The 21,771-nt window shown below is 37.2% G+C and overlaps 1 protein-coding gene across 3 annotated transcripts in view; it reads left to right on the forward strand.

Annotated features, from left to right (window-relative positions):
- The window catches only part of alk (ALK receptor tyrosine kinase), a 1,762,427-nt gene that overhangs the window by 989,371 nt on the left and 751,285 nt on the right, over positions 1-21,771 (forward strand). For all 3 annotated transcript variants that reach the window (XM_039748331.1, XM_039748332.1, XM_039748333.1), the window contains one exon: positions 2,359-2,517. In XM_039748331.1, coding sequence (XP_039604265.1) covers positions 2,359-2,517 — 159 coding nt within the window. The remainder of the gene's footprint in view (positions 1-2,358; positions 2,518-21,771) is intronic.

The following is a 21,771-nucleotide window of genomic DNA, read 5'->3' on the forward strand; positions in this document are numbered from 1 at the left end:
CTCAGAGACTTTGAGTGACTACTCTTGTGAAGAAAGCTTATCATCTGTATTTCGACTGCAAAATTGGTGATCAAGACAAGGAATGGGCACCTCACATTTGCTGTGCGACATGTGTTGTCAGTCTGACAGTCTGACTCAGAGGCACTCGAAAGACTATGCCATTTGCTATTCCGATGATATGGCGAGAACAGAAAGACCATGGACTGTTACTTCTGTATGAGTAATGTGTCTGGTTTCTCTGCCAAAAACAAGAAGTCAATTGAATATCCTAATCTGCCTTCAGCAATGAGACTCGTGCCACATGACGACAGTCTTCCAATTCCGAAACCACCAGAGGACTGGACCTTAGATGAACCAGATGAAGAAACTGCAATGCAGGGTACTGACAGTGACATTGACCCTGATTTTGAACTGTGCTCATCAGGCGATCCACATCTGATAACACAGTCCGAATTGAACGATTTGGTGAGTGATTTGGGTCTGTCAAAAGCAAAAGCCGAGCTGCTGGGTTAGACACTACAGGAATGGTGTTTGCTGTCACCAGGTACGAAAATTTGTGTTTTGATGCCAACATCATAATATAACCAAGTTTTCTGTGCTAGTCGACAGTCTGTTTCTGCTATGTCTGTTCTGACATTGAAGGATTGTTCTTGGCCTTGGGTTGTGATCAAAACCCGGAAGAGTGGCATCTCTTCATTGATACATCAATGTTAAGCCTAAAGCTGTTCTGCTACATAATGACAACGTTTATCCTTCAGTACTTGTTGGGTATGCAGCACACATGAAAGAAACATATGAGAATATGGAACTGTTGCTGAAGCACGTCCAGTATAGCATGTACAACTGGAATATCTGTGGAGATCTTAAAGTCGCTGCTCTGTTACTAGGACTACAGCTCGGCTATACAATGTACTGTTGTTTCATCTGTGAATGAGACAGCTGTGCCAAAGATTTGCACTATTCTCAAGAGAACTGGCCAGTCTGTAAAAAGTTAGATCTAGGAAAGAAAAATGTGGCACTTGAATCGGTTGTCGAACCAGCAAAGATATTTCTGCCTCTTCTTCACATAAAACTGGGAAGAATTTTGTCAAAGCACTGAACAAGAAAGGTGAAGGTTTTCGTTATTTAAGACGGATGTTCCCAAGAATAACTGACGCCAAGATCAAAGAGGGCATTTTTGTTGGCCCCCAGATCAGACATGTTATGAGTGAAAAGCGCTTTGAAGATCTGTTAGTTGGGCCAGAAAAAATTGCCTGGAAAGCCTTCAAAGACAATGTTGACAATTTTCTGGGCAATTACAGAGCCCCAAACTACATTCAGCTGGTTGACAAACTTCTCAAAGCACACAAGAAAATGAAGTGCAACGTGTCACTCAAGATTCATTTCCTCCACTCACACTTGGACTTCTTACCCACAAATCTTGGTGCTGTCAGTGACGAACATGGTGAAAGGTTTCATCAGGACATTGCTACGATGGAGAAACAATACCAGGGCAACTGGAATCTGTCAGTGCTTGCTGACTACTTTTGGACACTTCAACATTATGCACCGGACGTTGAATACAAATGAAAATCAGGAGCAAAACACTTTTAATTCTGTTGAATTTAACAGCTTATGCAAAACATAAACGTGACTAAATACATTGTCAGTAAACATATAAATGTCTATTTCTCAGAGTTCCTACGTGATGCAGTAAAACCAAAACTATATTTATGCGTACCCAGTAGGTACCTGTCACAATCAGCAAAAACTTTTCAGGAAGCAAGACATTTAAAAAAAAAAAAAGATTGTTGCGCAGTGTAATCAGAGCAATTTACTGTACTTATATTGCACTTAGCAGGAATGAAGCTCTTATGTTAACCATTTTGTTAAAAAAAATAGCTATTTTATTATAAACTCCCTGTACATTGCAGAATGTACAATAAACCATCCATTAATTTACATAACCAGTACATAGACACAGGGAGATTGAAAGAATAATACAGGAACCTAGCTCTGAATTTGTCCTTAATGCACCACAAGGCACACTTAAAAGATTTTATAAATTAGTTAAACTGATGTTTGTGGAAAATACATGGGTTTAAGGAGAATGTACACCCTCTACACATGCAGGCTAACTATGTAACTGGAGTTATGTGAGGCAGTATTGCTGAGATGTGCCACATCTAATCTATTAGCAGTTCTTATGGGTTAGTTAAAGTCTATATTTCTGAACAGCCAATATTGTAATCAGGGAGAATCAAATTGGCATCTGTTTTCTTTGTTTTATTTTAAACACTTCAAGTATTCAGAAAACCAATTTACTTTTTTTAGAAAGTCCAACGGTAATGATTGGTTTGTGGTCTTCTTTCTCTGCAGAATTCAGCTGTGATTTTGAGTCGCCTTGTGATGTGGAATATTCAAGCAGCACAAATTTCCCCAGGGTGGGATGGAGACTGACAACAACAGAACATAGTCTCCCTGAAGTGGACAGTGCTGGAAGTCCAAAGGAGGATTATTCTGAAAGACGTTCAACGGGTAAGCTACACTTTATGAATATTCCGTGACTAACAACTCATAAGCGGAAAAAATGTTGCATTTCTTGTTAAGCTGACACTTTATACTCTTTGATTAAATATAGTATGACCTTGACTGGGAGTATTTAATTTGTTAATGTTTTTCCTTTTTCCATTTGGGTTCATGAAGATAGCTTTTTTTTTTTAAATGCCAAATATCGACTGCTGTGATCATCTTTCTGCAAAGTGCTGTTATACTTATCTTGAAGATACTTTTACTGAGGAGAAGCACTTTAGAAATATATCAGCTGATGTTCTGATTAAAGGCGATATTAGTAGCATTTATTTCTTTAAGATTGGCTTTAAAGTTTCATGATGTAATCTTAATCTTTTTAATTTGCTGCATAATTCTGAAGTGTTTAAAGAAATAATTCATTTATTTTTACAAAGTGGATATGGGCATAGAAACCATTAGCAAACTATTAAAAATGCATAAATTAATATTTTTAGCTGTATGTTAACTAGATTTACATTTTGCTGTTTGAATCGTCAGACATATAATTAATCTCTTAAGTTTTTGAAGTGATACAGAGCTCCAAAACTGATCCTCCATCAGGTTTATGAAGTCTGCTTTCATGCTTTTGATCTTGGAAATGTTACTTTTTGGCTTTCAAATATTATACTCAACTGTTCTTCAACAGAATAAAAATTCACAATATTGCTGTCATTATCATCATTCAGTTATAATGTACCCCAACACTTTTATTGTGTTACGAGTTCTAACCTACTAACCATAATTAAAACCGCTTCAGCTTGTGATGATGCGGGTTTGGCTCCACGCTCCCATCGCTATTCGGGAGCCCTTGAACCCAACACCGTCGATAATGTTACCGAGTGAGCTAAACAGTGAGACAACTTTTGAGCAAAGGGGATGGTTCAAAAAAGTGCATTAGTGCTTTTATTAAAACAGTCAACAAAAACAGTGTTCAATAAATAGTGCAGTTCATTCAAAATTCTTCATTAAATGAATAATCCATAAAAAGAAAAACGTGGAGGTTCAAATCAATCAATAGAAAATCTTCTTAAAACAACGAGGTTAAATCTTTCATCTGGAAACAGTATTTAAAATCGATAACAAGCCCGATGTCTTTTACTCCAGCGTCTCTCCTGCTTCACCCATCTGAGCCCCGCATCAAGTGAGACGCTCACTCTACAGCTGACCTTCTTTATACCTGCTTCTGTTACTACTGCTACTGTCAGTCGCCTTCCTGATCCTTGGCTCCGGTCGGCTCCCCCTGACAGTGACTTGGGAATTCCACTGCGATCAAGGCTCTCACACAGGGAACACCAAGTCCCGACTCCCGCTACCTTCCGCGGAGAGTCCTGCGCCTTCCGGTCACTCCCGCCCTTCATAGCTAACTCTACGGGAGCGACCACAACCACTACTTCTCCCGGGTGTTGGCCAAACACCCAGGCTGCCTTCAGCTGCCTGTGAGTGCTCGCCCGCTTCCTGCTTCACCGACTTGCGCTCTCCTCCTCACTGCTTCCTGCTCCAACCTCCGTTTCCTTCTCTCTCTCTTTCCTGTTCGTTTGTTGTTCTTTTTTTTTTCCCTTATCCGACTTGCACTTCTTTTTATATAGCGAGGGGCCATAGCAGCTGCAGCACATTAGCCATGGGAACAATCACGGATGTGGGCAGTTCCTCACCTGTGCACTCGGTGAGAAACTACCACACCACAGATCGCCCCGCGGCTTGCTACAACCACTACGACCCCTCACGAAGCCGCAAGCGCGGTGATCATTTATTTAAATGGCCTTTACTAAGCAAGCTGTGGACCAATAACGCCACACAGCTTCAGTAGATATGATAGTAGTATTAGTAGATAGTAATATTAGTATTTCAGTAGATATAGCTTCAGTAAATAAATAAAAAAATCCCCCAAAGACCAAGTAATATTTAGAACGTGTGGATAATGTAATTTCAGCTATCAAAATGGATCCTTTACAGCAGCAGCAAAATGGTTATTGCTTTACTAATCTATGTATGAAGGTTTTTGAACATTTAAAGTATTTTTTCAAAGTGCTTTTGACAAACAACTTGAAAAATGAATAGTTTAAGTAAATGTGTGAGGCCTATTTAGTAAAACTGTAAATGGGGATTATATATATAGATGAGACGCCTCTGGAAGCTTGTTAAGCTCTTAATCATTCAGTATGGTGGCATTTGCATTTGTTTGTTTGTTTGTGGTATGTTTATTTGAGCATTAGCAGCTAGATGACACGCTGGTTAGTACTGCTGCCTCAGTTTTAGGAGTCTGAATTTGAGTCCTAGCCCAGGCACCACCTATGTAGATTCTGAAGATTCTCTCTGAGACACTGTGTGGGTGTGTGTGCGTGCGTGTGTGTGAGTGAGAGAGAGTTCCCCCCAGTGCTTAATAATAAATAATACATACTGTAGTTGTGATTTTTGTTTAGTAGCACAAATGTCAGAGAAAAAGAAGCTTAAGTTTCATAGATAGCTCTACAGTTAAACATTGTTGTGTTCCTTTCTGTCAAGCTTTCAGTAAGTATAACAAAGTATTTAGCTTTCATAAATTTCCCTCCAATGCAAAAACCTGATCTAAACGGATTGTTGCTACCTGGAGAGAGAGCTTCACACTTAGTCCCCATACCCACAATTTTGAAAAAGAGAATATTCATGAACCAGGATCTGAGACAGGGCAGTGACTGTCGAAGAAGGGAGCAGTTCCTGCATTGTTTCAGTGGAATAGTTTCTCCATTCCACTTTCAAGACCGGGGGTTTGAGAGAGGAGAAAGCAATCAATGGAGGATAACACGCTGGCTGAGGAGGAAGATAATAAAATCCTGAAGGACCATGACTACGCTTCAGCTCTGAATCCAGTAGTTGTTGAACTAGCACTTGATGAAAATGTGTCTCAGAGAGAACCTCCTCCAGCTGAGGATAAATATCGAGACCCTTACAATCAAGCAGCGGTTTGGTATTCAGCATTTTGCTGGGTCAGGCAGAGACGTTGGCTATTTTACAAGGAAAGATGTGCAGCAGACATTATTTTGTATTGTAGCATCAGCGCAGAGTGCCACAATGGATGGATTCTCTGCTATTTACATCGCTCTTTGAGGTGGCTCACTATCCTAAAAATGACTGCTTGCCTTTTGTAACATTAGTTGGAAAAAGTGCGTGCAACTGTGCAAAGTTGACATATATTTATAGGCGCTGTTGCTATGGATGATGTAATGCCAGCTCATTATTTTCATGACTCATCCCTGGCTGAATTAACTTGTCCAGCACTGTTGCAGTATTAAGCATACATTCATATTCAGCTGTCCCTGAATAAAGTTTATTGAGTAATTATTGATTTTTTTTTTCTTTTTAAAGCAGCCTAATGTAATCACATATTTTTTCCCATGTAAGTTCATAGTAGACACATGTTTTTGATATGTCCAGATCTTACCTTCATAATTGTGGTTGCAGCTTGAAACATATTGTTTGAAGCCCTTCTCCTTTTAAGCTCCTGATGTTTGGCAAAGTGGTTGAATAATAAGACTTGCATCATCTACAGTAGTTCTGGGTATGTCGAATGAAAATCCATATCTAGTCTGTTTTGATATCAGCGGAAGTGCAACTGCTGGCTGACACAGAATCTGGAAGAAAGTGTGCATATAACCAATTGGTCACTTTCTAGTGCCCAAACATCTGAGATAGGTAAAGCATCCCACAGACCAATGTTTGGATTAAGTATGGGGTAAAAACAGGGTTGAGTACATGACAATTCTGTAATAGAATTTGGCATTAAATTAAGCATTAGTTAATTTCATCTCTAGAAAAAATCTTGGAAAACTATTAAAGACAAAGGGAATTCACCTAACCCTAAAGAAAATATATGCTGAAATCCAAGAAATTTCACTATATGCATATTTTCAAATTACCCTTTTTAAATGCATATCACTTGGTGTTATAATTCAAGATCATGCATGAGTAAGACTCCTCTTCAGCCCTGATACACTTTGTATCTTTGCAGTCCTGCACCAGCTACGTTTGTGGCTTTTCATTTAAAATCTGCACATTGTGCAAAATGGCTCAATGGTCATCACAAAATCTCTGATCACATTTAGCCCTTTAACTAAAAGGGGTGTGTATTTATTTTAATGAATGACACAAGCAGAGCTGGCAATCAGCCTGTCTTTAAGTGTGGGGTAGCCTCTGTGAATTGGATTAAGTGTTTACAAAAATAGAGGGATAAGTGTTTATTCATGTTAGTCTACTATATTGCCTTATAGCCGGACTATTAATTTGCTAACAATGTTTGTTTTATGGCACCAGCAGATGTGCCTTAATTAGTCCATCAAAGTAATGAAGTACAGTTAAACTACTATAATAAAGAAAATCATTATTTTACACCGAAATTCAAAAAGTATAGACTAAGACAGGGGTGAATTCTCTGGTAATATGGGTGGTAAATTATTGATGAAATAAATAAAGTGATACTTTTTATTTTTTTTTTTTATTTTTCATTTACTAAGTCTCTCGAGTATGTGATCTGTCTTTTCTGGCAGGTACTGACTCCAACTCATATCTTGTTAAGAGTGTATAAATTCTCACAAACGAGTTGGTGCCACAACGCAGGTTTACTAAGCTGTCCTAGTGATTACATCTAGTTGATGGCAGAAAATGTGTTTCACCTATATGATTGAGTACTATTTAATATTTTTAATTTTCATCTTGCATTCTGCATAGCTTTCACATTGCTCCACCCATATGTGTTTTGCCACCTTTCTTCACTACTAAATTTTTTTATTGTAAGCGCACACCAAATACTCCAGAATAAGACCTTTTAAGAAACCAAATACAGAAGAAGTTGTAGGTTTGTTAAAGTAAACAATATCGTGTTAGTTGTTTTCCTTGTGTGTGTATGTGTTTATAGAATCTAACTTTCCATTTAATGTTTCTCATAAATAGTTTGCATATTTATACAGTACAGACAAATACAGTGGAGTACACACTGCTATTTAAAAATAAGCTGAGGTAGCCTGGTCACTGCAGTGGAGTTTGCTTCATTCATTCCAACTTCTTCTCCAAATCCAAAGTTGAATGTTTTAAGTTAATTGGTGACTCCCAAATGAGCTGTAATATATATATACTCTGTTAGAGACTAGCACCCTGGACTAGGCCTCTTCTTACCTTTATACTAAAGGAGACATTAACAGGACAGTTGCCCTTTAATTCTGGTGTCCTTTTCCTATCCTCTGCTATTACATGTTGTGTCATATTGAGTTGATCTTTCAGACCCTTTCCCTAAAATTCTTTCACAAACATGCATGTATGCATTGTTACATATTTCTTGCCAAGACTGGTGTGTCAATATTTTATGCTTGTTTCATATTTGTCTATATTCCATATTCATGAAGGGCCCTGTATATTAGGGTTATGAATAATTCATTTGTATTTGTAGCCTTTTGGCTTCTTCTGACTAGAATATCATGTTTAGAAAAATTCTTTTGCACATTATCTGCATATCTTGTCCTTTAGAAATTTCATTGTTGTGTAAATGTTTAGGACTGATCTTTTTTCCAAAAAAAAGCCAGAACAGAAATCCACACACATTCCAGCTTTAGTTAGCGTTCTATCTCTCATTTTGTCTTGAGTTCTGCATCCCTCTCACTCCATCCTAAAACACTTCATATACTGTAAATAACAGAAGCCCATGTTTTACTATTTATTTGCAGGCTCGTTAGCAATTCATTCAAGGTGAAACAATGAGCCATAGGTGGAAATTTAATGTGTAACCTTGTGATTTCAAGTCCATGGCCAACTTCAAATCCATATGAGTGTGGCTGAGCAGGGGCACACAAGCAACTCGGAAATAGTATGAGTACTATAGATAATCATTCACTAACTTTCATTTATTTTTTCAGTATGACATTTTGATTTCTCAGCACAAAATGTTGAAGCTGAAAGAATAAAAATTCCTTCATGAAATTCATCATTCTGTTCACGAAACCATGCAGTAGACATTATTGGATCTTAGAATTGTTTACTGCTGAACTGGACAGAGTACAAAAATATACAGTATACACAATACAGTATATATGTATATTGTATTTTACACCAAATATTATAGTATATGATTTACCTCTAGATTTTTTCACTTAGATCGATATATCTCTTTCTCTCTGTCTGTGTTTCATAGTTGTAACACAATGTTTTATAATAACCTATTGCAGATGGCAAATATTTTGTGTATTTCCTGGAAAAGAGTAAGATTGACTGGTTACTTTTATATTTACTGTTTTCTATTTTCTGTATCAGTTTGTATGGATATGAAACTTTGGGTACTGGGTAAGTGCAAAACATTAAAGAAAAGGATGTCTGATAAAACAAGATCAATTTAAAGCTGAAATTGAGTGACCGTGTGCTATGAAAAACTGGAAGCCCTGTAGTTTTTTTAAGACCAGGATCAACTTGTCATAAATCAATTGTAAATTTGCATTTGTGTTGACCGTGGTTATGCTATATAGACTTTAGTTGAATTATTGCATATACAAACATTGTTGATTCCTGTCTTGTGCCTAGTGTTGCTGGGATAGGCCTTAGGCCTTTCACATCCCTGCATTGTATTAAGCAGGTTTGAGAATGTACATATTTACAAGAGGTTATAAAAAAGTTAATCCTAAGCTAAGAGGTAATATCAGTAAAACTCTTAAAGCTTTTTTTTCTATGCCGCTCAAATAAAACATTTAGTCTTGCTTGTGCAATTTCTCATCTATAGCAGATTTGGCGTCTTTAACATCTCATAAGAATGTACTATGCACATCTCATTCAGCAGCCCTTCAGATTGGTAAACAGGTGATAGTCACTGAAGATTTGGGCAAGTAAGATGACAGTGTGTGGAATTTCATTGAATCCACAATTTTATAACGCTGCCTTTACATGTTGTGCAGTCTAAGTGGGGACATTGTTATGAAGCAGAAGGGGTATGGTTGACCAGACTCCTTCATGCCTTTCCCTGACTGACTATTGCATAAGCACAAGTAAATTGGAATAATTATAACTCTTTTAGTAGGTCTTCTGAGGCCTGAATTTAGTGAAGACTACACCATTCACAACATAAAAACAACTGTATGCATGCTCTAACAACACTGGATTGGTTATTCTGTTTCTTTGTTGGACAATCACTACACTGCAAATGTTGTTTTTTTTTTTTATTTCTGTTTATACTCTGGGCTATACAGTAGTTGTACGTGTATCTAAGTTTCATACCCTGTCCCTGTTATGGAACAATTCTTAAATTTCTCACAGTCCAGATTCATTAGCTTAAACTTTCCTTGGAACATTGTCACCATTGTTTGCACCAACATGCACAGAACACATTTTTTTCACAGAAATAGTGAGGATGGGTTTCCCCTATCTATATGTACAGTTTAGGGAGTACACCTGTTTCCCCAACCCCCTTGGGTGTTGCAATAGGACATGAAGTATACCTAACTTTTGTAAGTACACTGCAAGGAATGAGGATGCAAAATTTCAGCTTCCCACCTGTATAGAAAGTGGGAGAAGCAGTGATGAGTCAGTGAGGGCTTTTCCTTTTATATGTATAGATGCTTGGAGTTTGTCAGAATTTGTGGGTTGTTGTTTGTCCTCCCACCTTTTGAGGATTGACCACAAGTTTTCAATGGGATTAGGGTCTGGGGAGTTTTCTGGCCATAGACCCAAAATTTTCATGTTTTGTTCCCAGAGCCACTTAGTTATCACTTTTGCGTTATGGCACGGTGCTCCATCATGCTGGAAAAGGCATTGTTCATCACCAAACTGTTCTTGGATGGTTGGGAGAAGCAGCTCTCTGTTGATGTTTTGGTACCATTCTTTATTCATGTCCGTGTTCTTAAGAAACTTAAAGATGGGACCAGTGTGTGTGGCATGTCATCTACCGCTTTCTATTTTGTTTATGTTTTTGTTGTTATTTTTGTGTGTCATGCAAAATGTCAACTCACTATTCGCATATGATCGCCAAATTCTTCTGGAGCTTCATTTGTCTGCTGTAAAACTTGTGCAGTTCGACAACGGAGGACGAGATTCTCTTCCCCCACTCTTATCTGGAATACCGGCTTTCCTCTGTTGTGCTCCATAGTCCATCTCCCTGGAGGAAACGTCATAGACACTGAGGTAAATGCGGTAGGTGGTTGGTGAAGTTAAAGGTCTGTTTGGCTCGATCTCCTAAAGTTTTCCTGCCTCAAAATAGATCGGTTCCTCACCTTTTTACGTTGTTGGCACTCTCGAGACCCAGTGTACTCCTGGATGGTACCTGTTTTTTGCACGGGTCAGATGATTCCACCTCCTTTTAACTGGTACAAGCAAGCAGGAGCACATTACCCCAATTTTGGGTTTTTTTCATTGGCTTCCAGTTAGTTTCTAGTACATTTTAAGATTCTTGTATTTGTTTTTAAGTTCTTTACTGATTGTGCCACTTTTTATTTGTCAGAACTGCTGCACCCATATGTACCGTCTCACTCTCTTAGGTCAGCAGACCAGATGCTTTTATTTGTTCCTAAGACACAATGAAAACTTAGAGGTGATGGGGATTTTTCAGTTGCAGCTCCAAAACTCTTGAACGATCTGCCATTGCACGTTAGGCAGGCTCCTTCACTTGTTGTCTTTTAAATTTTATTTTTAAAAAAAAAAAACACTTACTCCCTGACTTTTGACCCAGTGTGAGATGTTGACTGGGACCTTAATTGGCTATCTGTGTACTTTTCTTATTATGAATTCAAGGTAATTATACACATAGTGGCAGTCAAAATCAAAGTAGATCTTTATATAATAGTAAACACTCTCTCCCTACTATGTACTGTAGGGGAACAGACACATCATATTGGTGAAAAACTGTTTGAGAAATTGAAAAATGTAATAGCATCTGATCATACCTTGTACAGACAGCATAAAATTCTTAGGCTAAACTGGCTGTCTGGGCTACTTTATCAGCTGAGAAAACTTAGGTAGAGAATAGCAAGAAAGAGAATTATAAACAGGGCAACATCCTGTTAAGCAAAATTTTAGAAGAAACTGTCACGTAGAACTTTGTATTTGATAGCATGTTATTACTCAGAATAATCCTTAGTAGCTATGGAGGTGACCAGTAGCCTACATGAAGAACTCACTGAAAAATATTAGTGTATTTCGCTTAAATGTTGATATGCTCCGTTGGCTCCCATTATTATTTAGTCAATAATTAATGTTAAAATAGGTAGCTTAATGTACACTAATTTTTTGCAGTTTCTTGACAACAGTAGAATTTAAAAATAGATGCATATATAAAACAAGAGTTGCATTTTTTTGTCCCCAAAAGTGTTTTTTGTTCCCAGAAATCTCAATCTTAACTTCATACTATTGTTGGATTTTAACTTTTTTATCCTGAATGAAATTTTATTTAGTTAAATAAGTAACTTTAAATGTTTTATATTTAATCTAGAAGAAATATATAGCATTGCTTCTGAAATATGTTGGTCAGTACTGGAGAAGGTGTCAACAAGAAGGAAAATGGCAATGATTTTCTTTTTCCCTAGCTTGTTGAGGTTAATGCAAGTTACAGCAAGTGCAAACTGAAAAAATATTCTTTTGTAAAAAAAAATCTGTCTGTTTACTATTAAGCATGCTTTGTCTATTTTGGTAATTTTGCATCTTTCCAGTATCTTGCTCAAGTTAATCAAGGAGTTTCACACTCTTTGCTACCTACTGTTTATTGTCCACTAAAATATAACGCAGCCTTTACTGCTGAATTTTCAAATTTATTATCTATAATAATAATGGCTTATGATAGGTTTGTAATACTGGGTGATTTTAGTCTTCATATAGATGATCTGGGTGACTCCAAGGTAAGAGAGCTTATGAACCTTCTCATCTCATTTGATCTTAATCAGCATGTCACCCAGCCAACCCATAAGGCGGACCATACACTGCATCTACTCATATCAAAGGGGCTTAATATTAACATAACACAGATCCTGGACATCTGTATCTCTGATCATTACTGTATTCTTTTTACAGTCTAACTATCTGTGACTAGAACCAAAGAGAAGCAAGTTGTTAAGTTGTTTTGACACCACAGCTGCTGCCAGATTTTCTAATATATTTATACTCCGTCTGAATTCACTAACTTTTTCAATGCAGGCAATAATGTAAATAATATGGTAGAGCATTTCAGTGTGAAGATATGGGTTGCAGTAGACCTCGTAGCACCTGAAAAATATGTTATGAAGTCATCTACATTGTAATGCTGTGGAAAACTGACACAGTCTGCAAACTTGAAGTGCCATAGCACAGAACATCAATGAAGAAAGACTAAACTAACAGTTCATCATTAAATCCTAATGGCTCATATAGCTAAATATACCTCAGCTATTCACCTCGAGAGAAAACCAAATTTTCTAAAATTATTAATAGTAACACAGGAAATCCAAAAGTCTTATTTTCAACCATTGACTGCCTTTTAAACCCAGCTCCATTAGCAATGAAAGCATCAGAGGCTAAAAGAGAAGATTTTGCAGTATATGTTAAAGAAAAGTTGAATAATATTATACTTGGTATAAAACTGACTTAAAATGTAAATTTTGTTGACCTTCAGCGAGCTCAACATTGTGAACTAAACTGCTTCACTAAAATTAGTTTACTAAAATAGTCCACTTGTGTATTAGACCCCACTCCTACAAGCTTCTTTAAAGAAGTTTCTGACCTTCTTATAAACAGCATTGTTGACATAGTAGATTGTTCATTAGATTTTGGCATTTTCCCAGATTCTATCAAAACTGCTGTAATTAAGCCTCTGCTCAAGAAACATAACCTTGATTGATCTATCTTAAACAATTATATGCCAATCTCCATTTTTGTTTTTTCTCAGTAAAATTGTACAGGCAGTCTTATCAGGACTACCTAAAAAGGATGTAAATAGACTACAGCTTGTCCAGAATGCAGCAGCAAGAATTTTAACCAAAAGGAAAAAAATATGAGCATATATTCCCAATACTAATAACTTTACAGTGTCCTTTAGAATTGATTTTAATGTACTTCTTTTTGTATATAAGGCTCTAAACAATCTTGCCCCTGCCTACATGTCAGAATGCCTGTTTACTTATGTAAACATCACAGATTTAGATCTGAAAATTCTGGTTCGCTCATTATTCCTAGATCTAAGCATAAAAGAACTGGTGAGGCAGATTCTGCTCTTATGCACCTAAAATTTACAATAATAAAATAATCAACTATGCCCAGGTCATTCTGACTTTCATGATGCAGAAACTGATTACCATCAGACCTAACTGTTTGATTTGCTTGCTTCTGTCTTCCAACCATGACCCTCCAGAGGTTTATTTTTCTCCTGTGGCCCATCATAGGAGTTTTTTTATTTTTGTTCCCTTCATGTCAGCTGGTCAACTAATCACATCCAGGGGGAAAAAAAAAACCCTCAGTCTGTATCCTAAATCAACCGAAACTGCTGTGGACTGTTTTGTTTGCTTTTGTATCTTTTCATTAACTTTAATAATATCAAACTGTTTCTACTCAGTGGGTTGCCATGTACATTTGCCTAGGTAAAATGTAAATATATATCATATATATTTATTTTTATATTTATTAATTAGATCTGGTAGTTCTATTGTCAACCTTAATGTATAAATATTTTAATTAGAAAGACTTTTTCTGATGAGTGAAGGTTTGTTACACTTTAGTAGTTACATTTTGTTTAACAAAACCTGGTTATTTATTTATTTGGTATATGTACATTTATTAGAAATGATTATTAGTATGTATTACTGATGATAATCCAATTAAATGTGTTAGTTCTTGGTGTGTGTGCACCCTGCGGTGGGCTGGAAACCCCTGCCCAGGGTTTGTTTCTTGCCTTGCTCCCTGAGCATACCTCCGTGACCCTGTAGTTTGGGTATAGCGGGTTGGGTAATGGATGGATATCTTGGTTTTTGTTGATTAACCTGTCGAAAACACCTTGAGTTGCATGAAAATGTATGATAAGTTGTATGTAAAGTTATTATTACAGAATTCTCACAAGAGCTCTAAATATCAACTTAATTTTCAGAACTCTTTTTGAAATCCTTATGTTTGTGCCATTTTTTTTCTTAATTTCTGAATGGTATTTGTTGCTCCATCACACCTATTAAATTGTCAAATCTGGGGCAAACCAAAACAGATTCATCTGATCCAATAATGACTGCTTCACTATGCCCATTGTTGCCTGAAATACTTTCACTATGTCTGTGTATTTGTCATTTTAACATTTTTGGTACAAAATGCTTACCCATAACTGCTCAAAATCTGCATAACACCTTTCCAGCACAGTTTCACATTTCCAGACTATCATGAAGTCTCCACATTTTTCTGACAAGAAATAACATGCTGTCTGACAGAACCAGTACCCTTGTGAAACCTTTACAGAGATAGTGAGTTCTGCCAAAATGTTTGCTCTTTTTTTTCTTTCTTTTTTTCCCATTCTGTTGTGGTACATAAAACATAAGACACCAGACAGACAAGCCTCTTTTGTGTTTGTCAGATTTAAAAAACCCAAGTTCCTTATTTCTCTTTGGTTTATAATACATATTATACTTCCAAGTGAGCACTCATTGGTTGTCAACTCTCACATGCACACAAATCTGATTTTTGTCGAGACAAGTCACAGACAAGTTAGACTGAGTTATTGGGTTTGACAAATTATAGGACTGCTAATAACGGGAGTGTGCCACAGCTGCCTCCAGATCACTAAAATTATGTAAATAAGGTCTTTGAAAATTGCTGAAGAAGTTGAGTAATGTGAATGTGTTTACAGGAAGAACTTAAATATGATGACATCATGCAAGTGATAACATTATATACAGCTACTGTACCAGTAATGATTCAAAAAATGAAGTTAAACAAATCCAAATATTATCATACATAAGTATGATAAGTAAAAGAAAAAGAAAACATTATGTAGTGAGATCCTGACAAATATCCCATCTCTTCCTAAAACACTGCAAAATTTTAATCACCCACTGTCTTTATTTTGTATAGTAACTTTTAAACCAGGGGTTCCAAACCCAAGGGATACTAAGTGGAATTTCTGGGTACGGGACACAGAGGAAGAGTGTAATTTGGACTTTGTAATGATCCATAGAAATGGGTAAGGTCTGATTTATGTGTAAGCCCAGATCGTGAAATATCACTGATTGCAAGGTTTGTTTGAGATAGTTGCCAGGGGAGAGCAAGAAGGCCTGAACTGGATGCAACTCCTGCTGCTTTCACTTATCCTGTCCCTCCTGTTGGATATCCTGACAGTGGCGCAACAATTTTAACCTTGCAGCGGATCTGTTTAGTTCAAATTGCTTATCCACAGTAGTATATGTGGCTACGTTTTTGTTTAAAAAATAAATAAATAAGAAATTAGAAATATGACTTCTTCATCTTCAAATATAGTATTACTTTTATGCTGGGCATAGAAAAGTTTGGAAACCACTATTTTAGACTAAGTACAACTATAAAGAGTATTACAAAGTAAACAAAAATACTGTATAATGCAGTACAGTGGAAAATAGGGCGAATTAAAAAAAAATCAGTTTCAGAATAACAGGGAGTTATTGTGGAAGAGGCTGCTTCTCTTCTGACACCAGCTTGAAATAAAAAACAATCAGATAATTGTAGTATTGAATGACTGTAGTTAAGTTACTGTAAGTTCACAAACAGTATATATAACATAAATTTAGAACATCATGCTTGATAGATCCTGTTCACATGGCAGGAGCTAAACGTAAATCTGTAAAAATGACTACGGTGGAGCCAGTAAAGATAGATGTGATGCATTTGGCTTTTATTAGGCAGAAGTAATTTGCACCTAGAAGGGAAGACACCTAAAGAAAACTGCAATAATCCAGTTGAACGATAATCAGACTTAAAGAAACCTTATTTCTGCATCTGAGGAATGGTAGAGGGTTAAATTGTCAATGTTTTCATAGATGTGCTATGAAATGTTATTTTTTGGTACATAGATGTTGGATTCGAAGTTCCTAGTGGTGTTCACAAAAGATAATCAGATACATTTGCAGGGCTTGGGAACAAAATTTATCTGTGCTTGAAGTTCTAAAGGATACAGGTTTGTTTTTATTAGTATTTCATAGTAAAGCACAATCCTATTGTTCAAATTTATTCCACACTCACAGGAAGAGTTCATTTGTGCTGACCTACAGTAATCATCTTCATTTAAAAATTAAAGCTCTGCTATGCATATTACAGAATGCTAATGAAGATTAAAGGTTACTTATTCAGAAAAAAAATTACACTACATTTCTGATGTACTGTAATGTTGGTGTGCTGATCAGTTGAACTTGGTGTGAAGAGCATGGCTGTCTGTTTTTCTTTAGGTGTCAAATAATAGAAATAATAGAGCACACTGTGATAACAAAGGGTCTTAAAGGCATAAGGAAAAACATAATTATCTAAAAGAATAGACAACAAAATTATTTAGAAGACTTTGACAGTTTTTAAAAATTCTTTTCTTTATTTGGTCATATTCATATTCATACTTATTTGCAATAGCTTGACTTCTCTTTCACATTTGCAGGCCTTAATATTTTCCATCATGCAACCTACTTACATGGAATTAAAAAGACACGCTTATTTCTACTTTGGTAATCTTTTCATATTGATTTTAGTATATTCTGTTGGTTTCATAACATATTCCTTACTTGAGGTATCATGCTTCTTTTTGGGTAGTTTTTCTGATATTAACAGTTACTACGCATTTATTTACCTCGTAACTGCCCATTTGATTACCTACATCTCCTAAGCCTTAAAATGCAATGTTCCAACAGATTGGTTAGTCATTGGTAATATGGTCCAGCAGGGGGCAGTTGAACTCTGTTTCATTTTACATAATGTACTATTCTCTATAACTCACGAAGACATGCGTCAAGGGAATTCTTGTTTGGCTTGTAATTTTAAATCATATCAAATTTCTGCAAGAAGTAACATTTCCAAGACTGAATTGTTTTAACAGTGCATAAAATGAATACATGTAAATTCAGAAGAAAATAAAATTTGGGACAAGTATGGATGGACAAGTGGGTTGGTTAAAAAGAAATATTTAAGAGGTCATTTTAGGTAAAATCTTATAACTCATTAATTTATAACACAATTTTTGATAACTGGTTAAAGTGTATATGACATAAATTCCAGCAATCAAATTTTGTCAGCGTTAACTCCTGTTACACTATAGCTGGTGACAGAAAATGTGTGTATGTATAAGTGTACAGTATATAGTCAGGTCATTGTCATGTATATTATCATGTCAAGTTTGTCATTTGTGCATAGGATACCTAGTTAAATGAAATAATTTCTTGTATGTCTCCTCGGAACAGCTGGCAAAAATAAAATACATAAATTTAATTTAAAAATTCAGGGTTGTCCGGATCTAATTATGCAATTATGAAAAGGCGAACACATCACACCCGCTGTTCGACTGACAACCGTCTCCCTGCCATTTTGGAATGCAAGGCAGGTGCTGCCATCTATCGGCATCAAAAAGAATTTTTTGTGAATTCTCTATGTAATAAACTTAAGTTATAGTATAATGAAAATTGCATAATTAGATCTGGACCACCCTATAGAGCATACATAGCATGCAAAACATATATACAATTTTATACAATATTTATTTGCAAGTATTTATATATACACTAGCAAAATACCCGCGCTTCGCAGCGGAGAAGTAGTGTGTTAAAGAAGTTATGAAAAAGAAAAGGAAACATTTTGAAAATAACGTAACATGATTGTCAATGTAATCAATGTAATTGTTTTGTCACTGTTATCTATATCTATATATACTGCTCAAAAGAATTAAAGGAACACTTTTTAATCAGAGTATAGCATAAAGTCAATGAAACTTATGGGATATTAATCTGGTCAGTTAAGTAGCAGACGGGGTTGTTAATCAGTTTCAGCGGCTGTGGTGTTAATGAAATTAACAACAGATGCACTAGAGGGGCAACAATGAGATGACCCCCAAAACAGGAATGGTTTAAGAGGTGGAGGCCACTGACATTTTTACCTCCTCATCTTTTCTGTTTCTACACTAGTTTTGCATTTGGCTACAGTCGGTGTCACTACTGGTAGCATGAGGCGATACCTGGACCCTACAGAGGTTGCACAGGTAGTCCAACTTCTCCAGGATGGCACATCAATACGTGTCATTGCCAGAAGGTTTGCTGTGTCTCCCTGCACAGTCTCAAGGGCATGGAGGAGATTCTAGGAGACAAGCAGTTACTCTAGGAGAGCTGGAGAGGGCCATAGAAGGTCCATAACCCATCAGCAGGACCAGTATCTGCTCCTTTAGGCAAGGAGGAACAGGATGAGCACTGCCAGAGCCCTACAAAATGACCTCCAGCAGGCCACTGGTGTGAATGTCTCTGACCAAACAACCAGAAAGACTTCATGAAGGTGACCCAAGGGCCCCATGTCCTCTAATGGGCCCTGAGCTCACTGCCCAGCAGCATGCAGCTCGATTGGCATTCGCCATAGAATACCAGAATTGGCAGATGCACCACTGGTGCCCTGTGCTTTTTACAGATGAGAGCAGGTTCACCCTGAGTACGTGACAGAAGTGAAAGGGTCTGGAGAAGCCATGGAGAACATTATGCTGCCTGTAACATCATTCAGCATGAGCAGTTTGGTGGTGGGTTAATGATTGTCTGGGGAGGCATATCCATGGAGGATCACACAGACTGCTACAGGCTTGACAAAGGCACCTTGGCTGCCATTAGGTATCAGGATGAAATCCTTGTACTCATTGTCAGACCCTATGCTGGTACAGTGGCTCCTGGTGCACGACAATTCCTGGCCTCATGTGGTAAGAGAATGCAGGCAGTTTCTGGAGGATGAAGGAATTGATACCATTGACTGGCCACCACACTTTCCTGACCTAAATCCAATAGAACACCTCTGGGAAATTATGTTTTGGTCCATCCAATGCCACCAGGTTGCACCTCAGACTGTCCAGGAGCTCAGTGATGCCCTGGTCCAGATCTGGGAGGAGATCCCCCACAACACCATCTATCATCTCATTAGAAGCATGCACCGATGTTGTCAGGCATGTATACAAGAACACAGGGGCCATACAAAGTGCTGCGTACAATTTTGAGTTGCTGCAATTAAATTTTGGCAAAATGGACTAGCCTGCCACATCATTTTTTCACTCTGATTTTTGGGGCGTCTTTGAATTCAGGGCCCTGTAGGTTGATCATTTTCATTTCCATCAAACGATGTGGCATCCTTTCGTTCCTAACACATTACCCAGTCTATATCAGTATAGATATCCAGGAGGATTTCTTTTTCCCATTGAGATCTGATGTGTTTTCAAAGTGTTCCTTTAATTTTTTTGAGCAGTTTATAAAGTATATATCTCCTTTGGGGTGCGAGCAGCTGTTGCTGGGGCTGCCAGAATCCATCGAGGAAGAAAAATGAAAAACATTATTTGTACAAAATCATAATTTATCTGTCCATTCCTAAATAAATGGGCAGGCTATTTCGTATCAGTGCAATATGTTGCTTGTTAAAAAGGATGACTCCTGCTCTTATGTGCACTTACTGTAGTGCTGCGTGGGTATTATGAACTGTCGTATCTGTTCAAGTTCTATTTAAATTTTAAATATAAGTAATTTTTATTTAGTCAACAGAAATATGTTTGGTAGGAATGTAAGTTAAATTTAGTCATCATTGCATAAATTTTTCTTCACCATAGAAATTTAAAGACTAAATTCAACTTACATTCCTACCAAAGATATTTCTGTCGACTAAATAGAACCTACTTATATCCAAATTCGAGCTATTGAGCTGTCGCCTGCCTGCCTGGATAAGTCACCCTCGCTTTGCTTTTACTTTTTTACCGTTCATTTAATCATGGCTAGTCACGAAAAAATTACAACATGGAAGGTGGAAGGAGGATTACACTGAGTATGGCTTTACCAAAACAATTATTGATGGCGAATAAAGTATCCATTATTCATAAAGCTTCAATTGGTGATCTGTTTTTCTGCGTTAACCTCCTATTTTTTCATACTTCTTCTCAAACCAAGGGGGTTCGAGGGTAAAATGAATCGGGAAGCGCTGATATATATATATATTGAATATACTGAAATAGTTTTATTGTCAAATAATGCAAACAGTATGTGGCACGTGTTTCGCCCTAATTCTGGGCTCATCAGGCAGTACGCACTCACTGCACCCCCTCTCGGGAAGCGCTGATATACAGTGGAACCTCTAGATACGATCACCTCTGTGTACGAGAAATTCAAGATAAGAGGAAAGTATGAGCGAAAAATTCAGATCTAAATACAAGAATTGGCTCACGTAACAAGCCACGCTGTGGTTATGCGTGACGCGATTCCCGATCCGCCTAGACTCTGGGATTCACCCAAGCTGACGCTGCCAGCCCGTCGGCTCACTCAGTGTTCCTTGTTCTCCTGTAGCGTGAGGATCTATGCGTTTGTGCGCTTGTGATTTCATTGTTTCGCTGTAGCAGTTCGCTGTATTCAAAAATATTGCGGACATGCAGACGGAGAATAGGAGACGATTGCCCTCTCTCTCTCTCTAGAGAGAGAGAGCGAGAGAGAGAGATATGCACGAGAGAAAACCACCATCAGCTCAGTTATGCTCACATGACACTCAGCAGACAAAGTGTATCCATACTACTTGTATTGCAAGACATTACTCGTTTTATCAAGTCAAAATTAATTAAAAAATGTAGCTCGTCTTGCAAAACACTTGTAAACCAAATTACTTGCAAACTGAGGTTACACTTGTATATATTATTTATCAGTGTTATTTATTAAGAAAATTGATTTTTATGTTGATATTTTTGGGGGTGCGAAACGGATTAACTGGATTTCCATTATTTTCAATGAGGAAGTTTTTTCTAGATACGAGAAATTCGCTATACAAGCTCAGTGCTGGAATGAATTAAACTCGTATCTCGAGGTTCCACTGTATATATATTGAATATATTGAAATAGTTTTACTGTCAAATAATGCAAACAGTACGCTGCACGTGTTTCGCCCTAATTTTTGGGCTGATCAGGCATACACACTCACTGCACCCCCTTTCGGGAATCGAACCTCGGACGTCAGCGGTGGAGGCGAAGCCTCTCGTGTTGCCCATGCTGTGTGTTTCGTTTAATTGACAGTATGTAGATCGGGATATATATATATATATATATATATATATATATATAT

Source organism: Polypterus senegalus, chromosome 3 (assembly GCF_016835505.1).
Source record: "Polypterus senegalus isolate Bchr_013 chromosome 3, ASM1683550v1, whole genome shotgun sequence".
Classification (NCBI taxonomy): Eukaryota; Metazoa; Chordata; class Cladistia; order Polypteriformes; family Polypteridae; genus Polypterus; species Polypterus senegalus.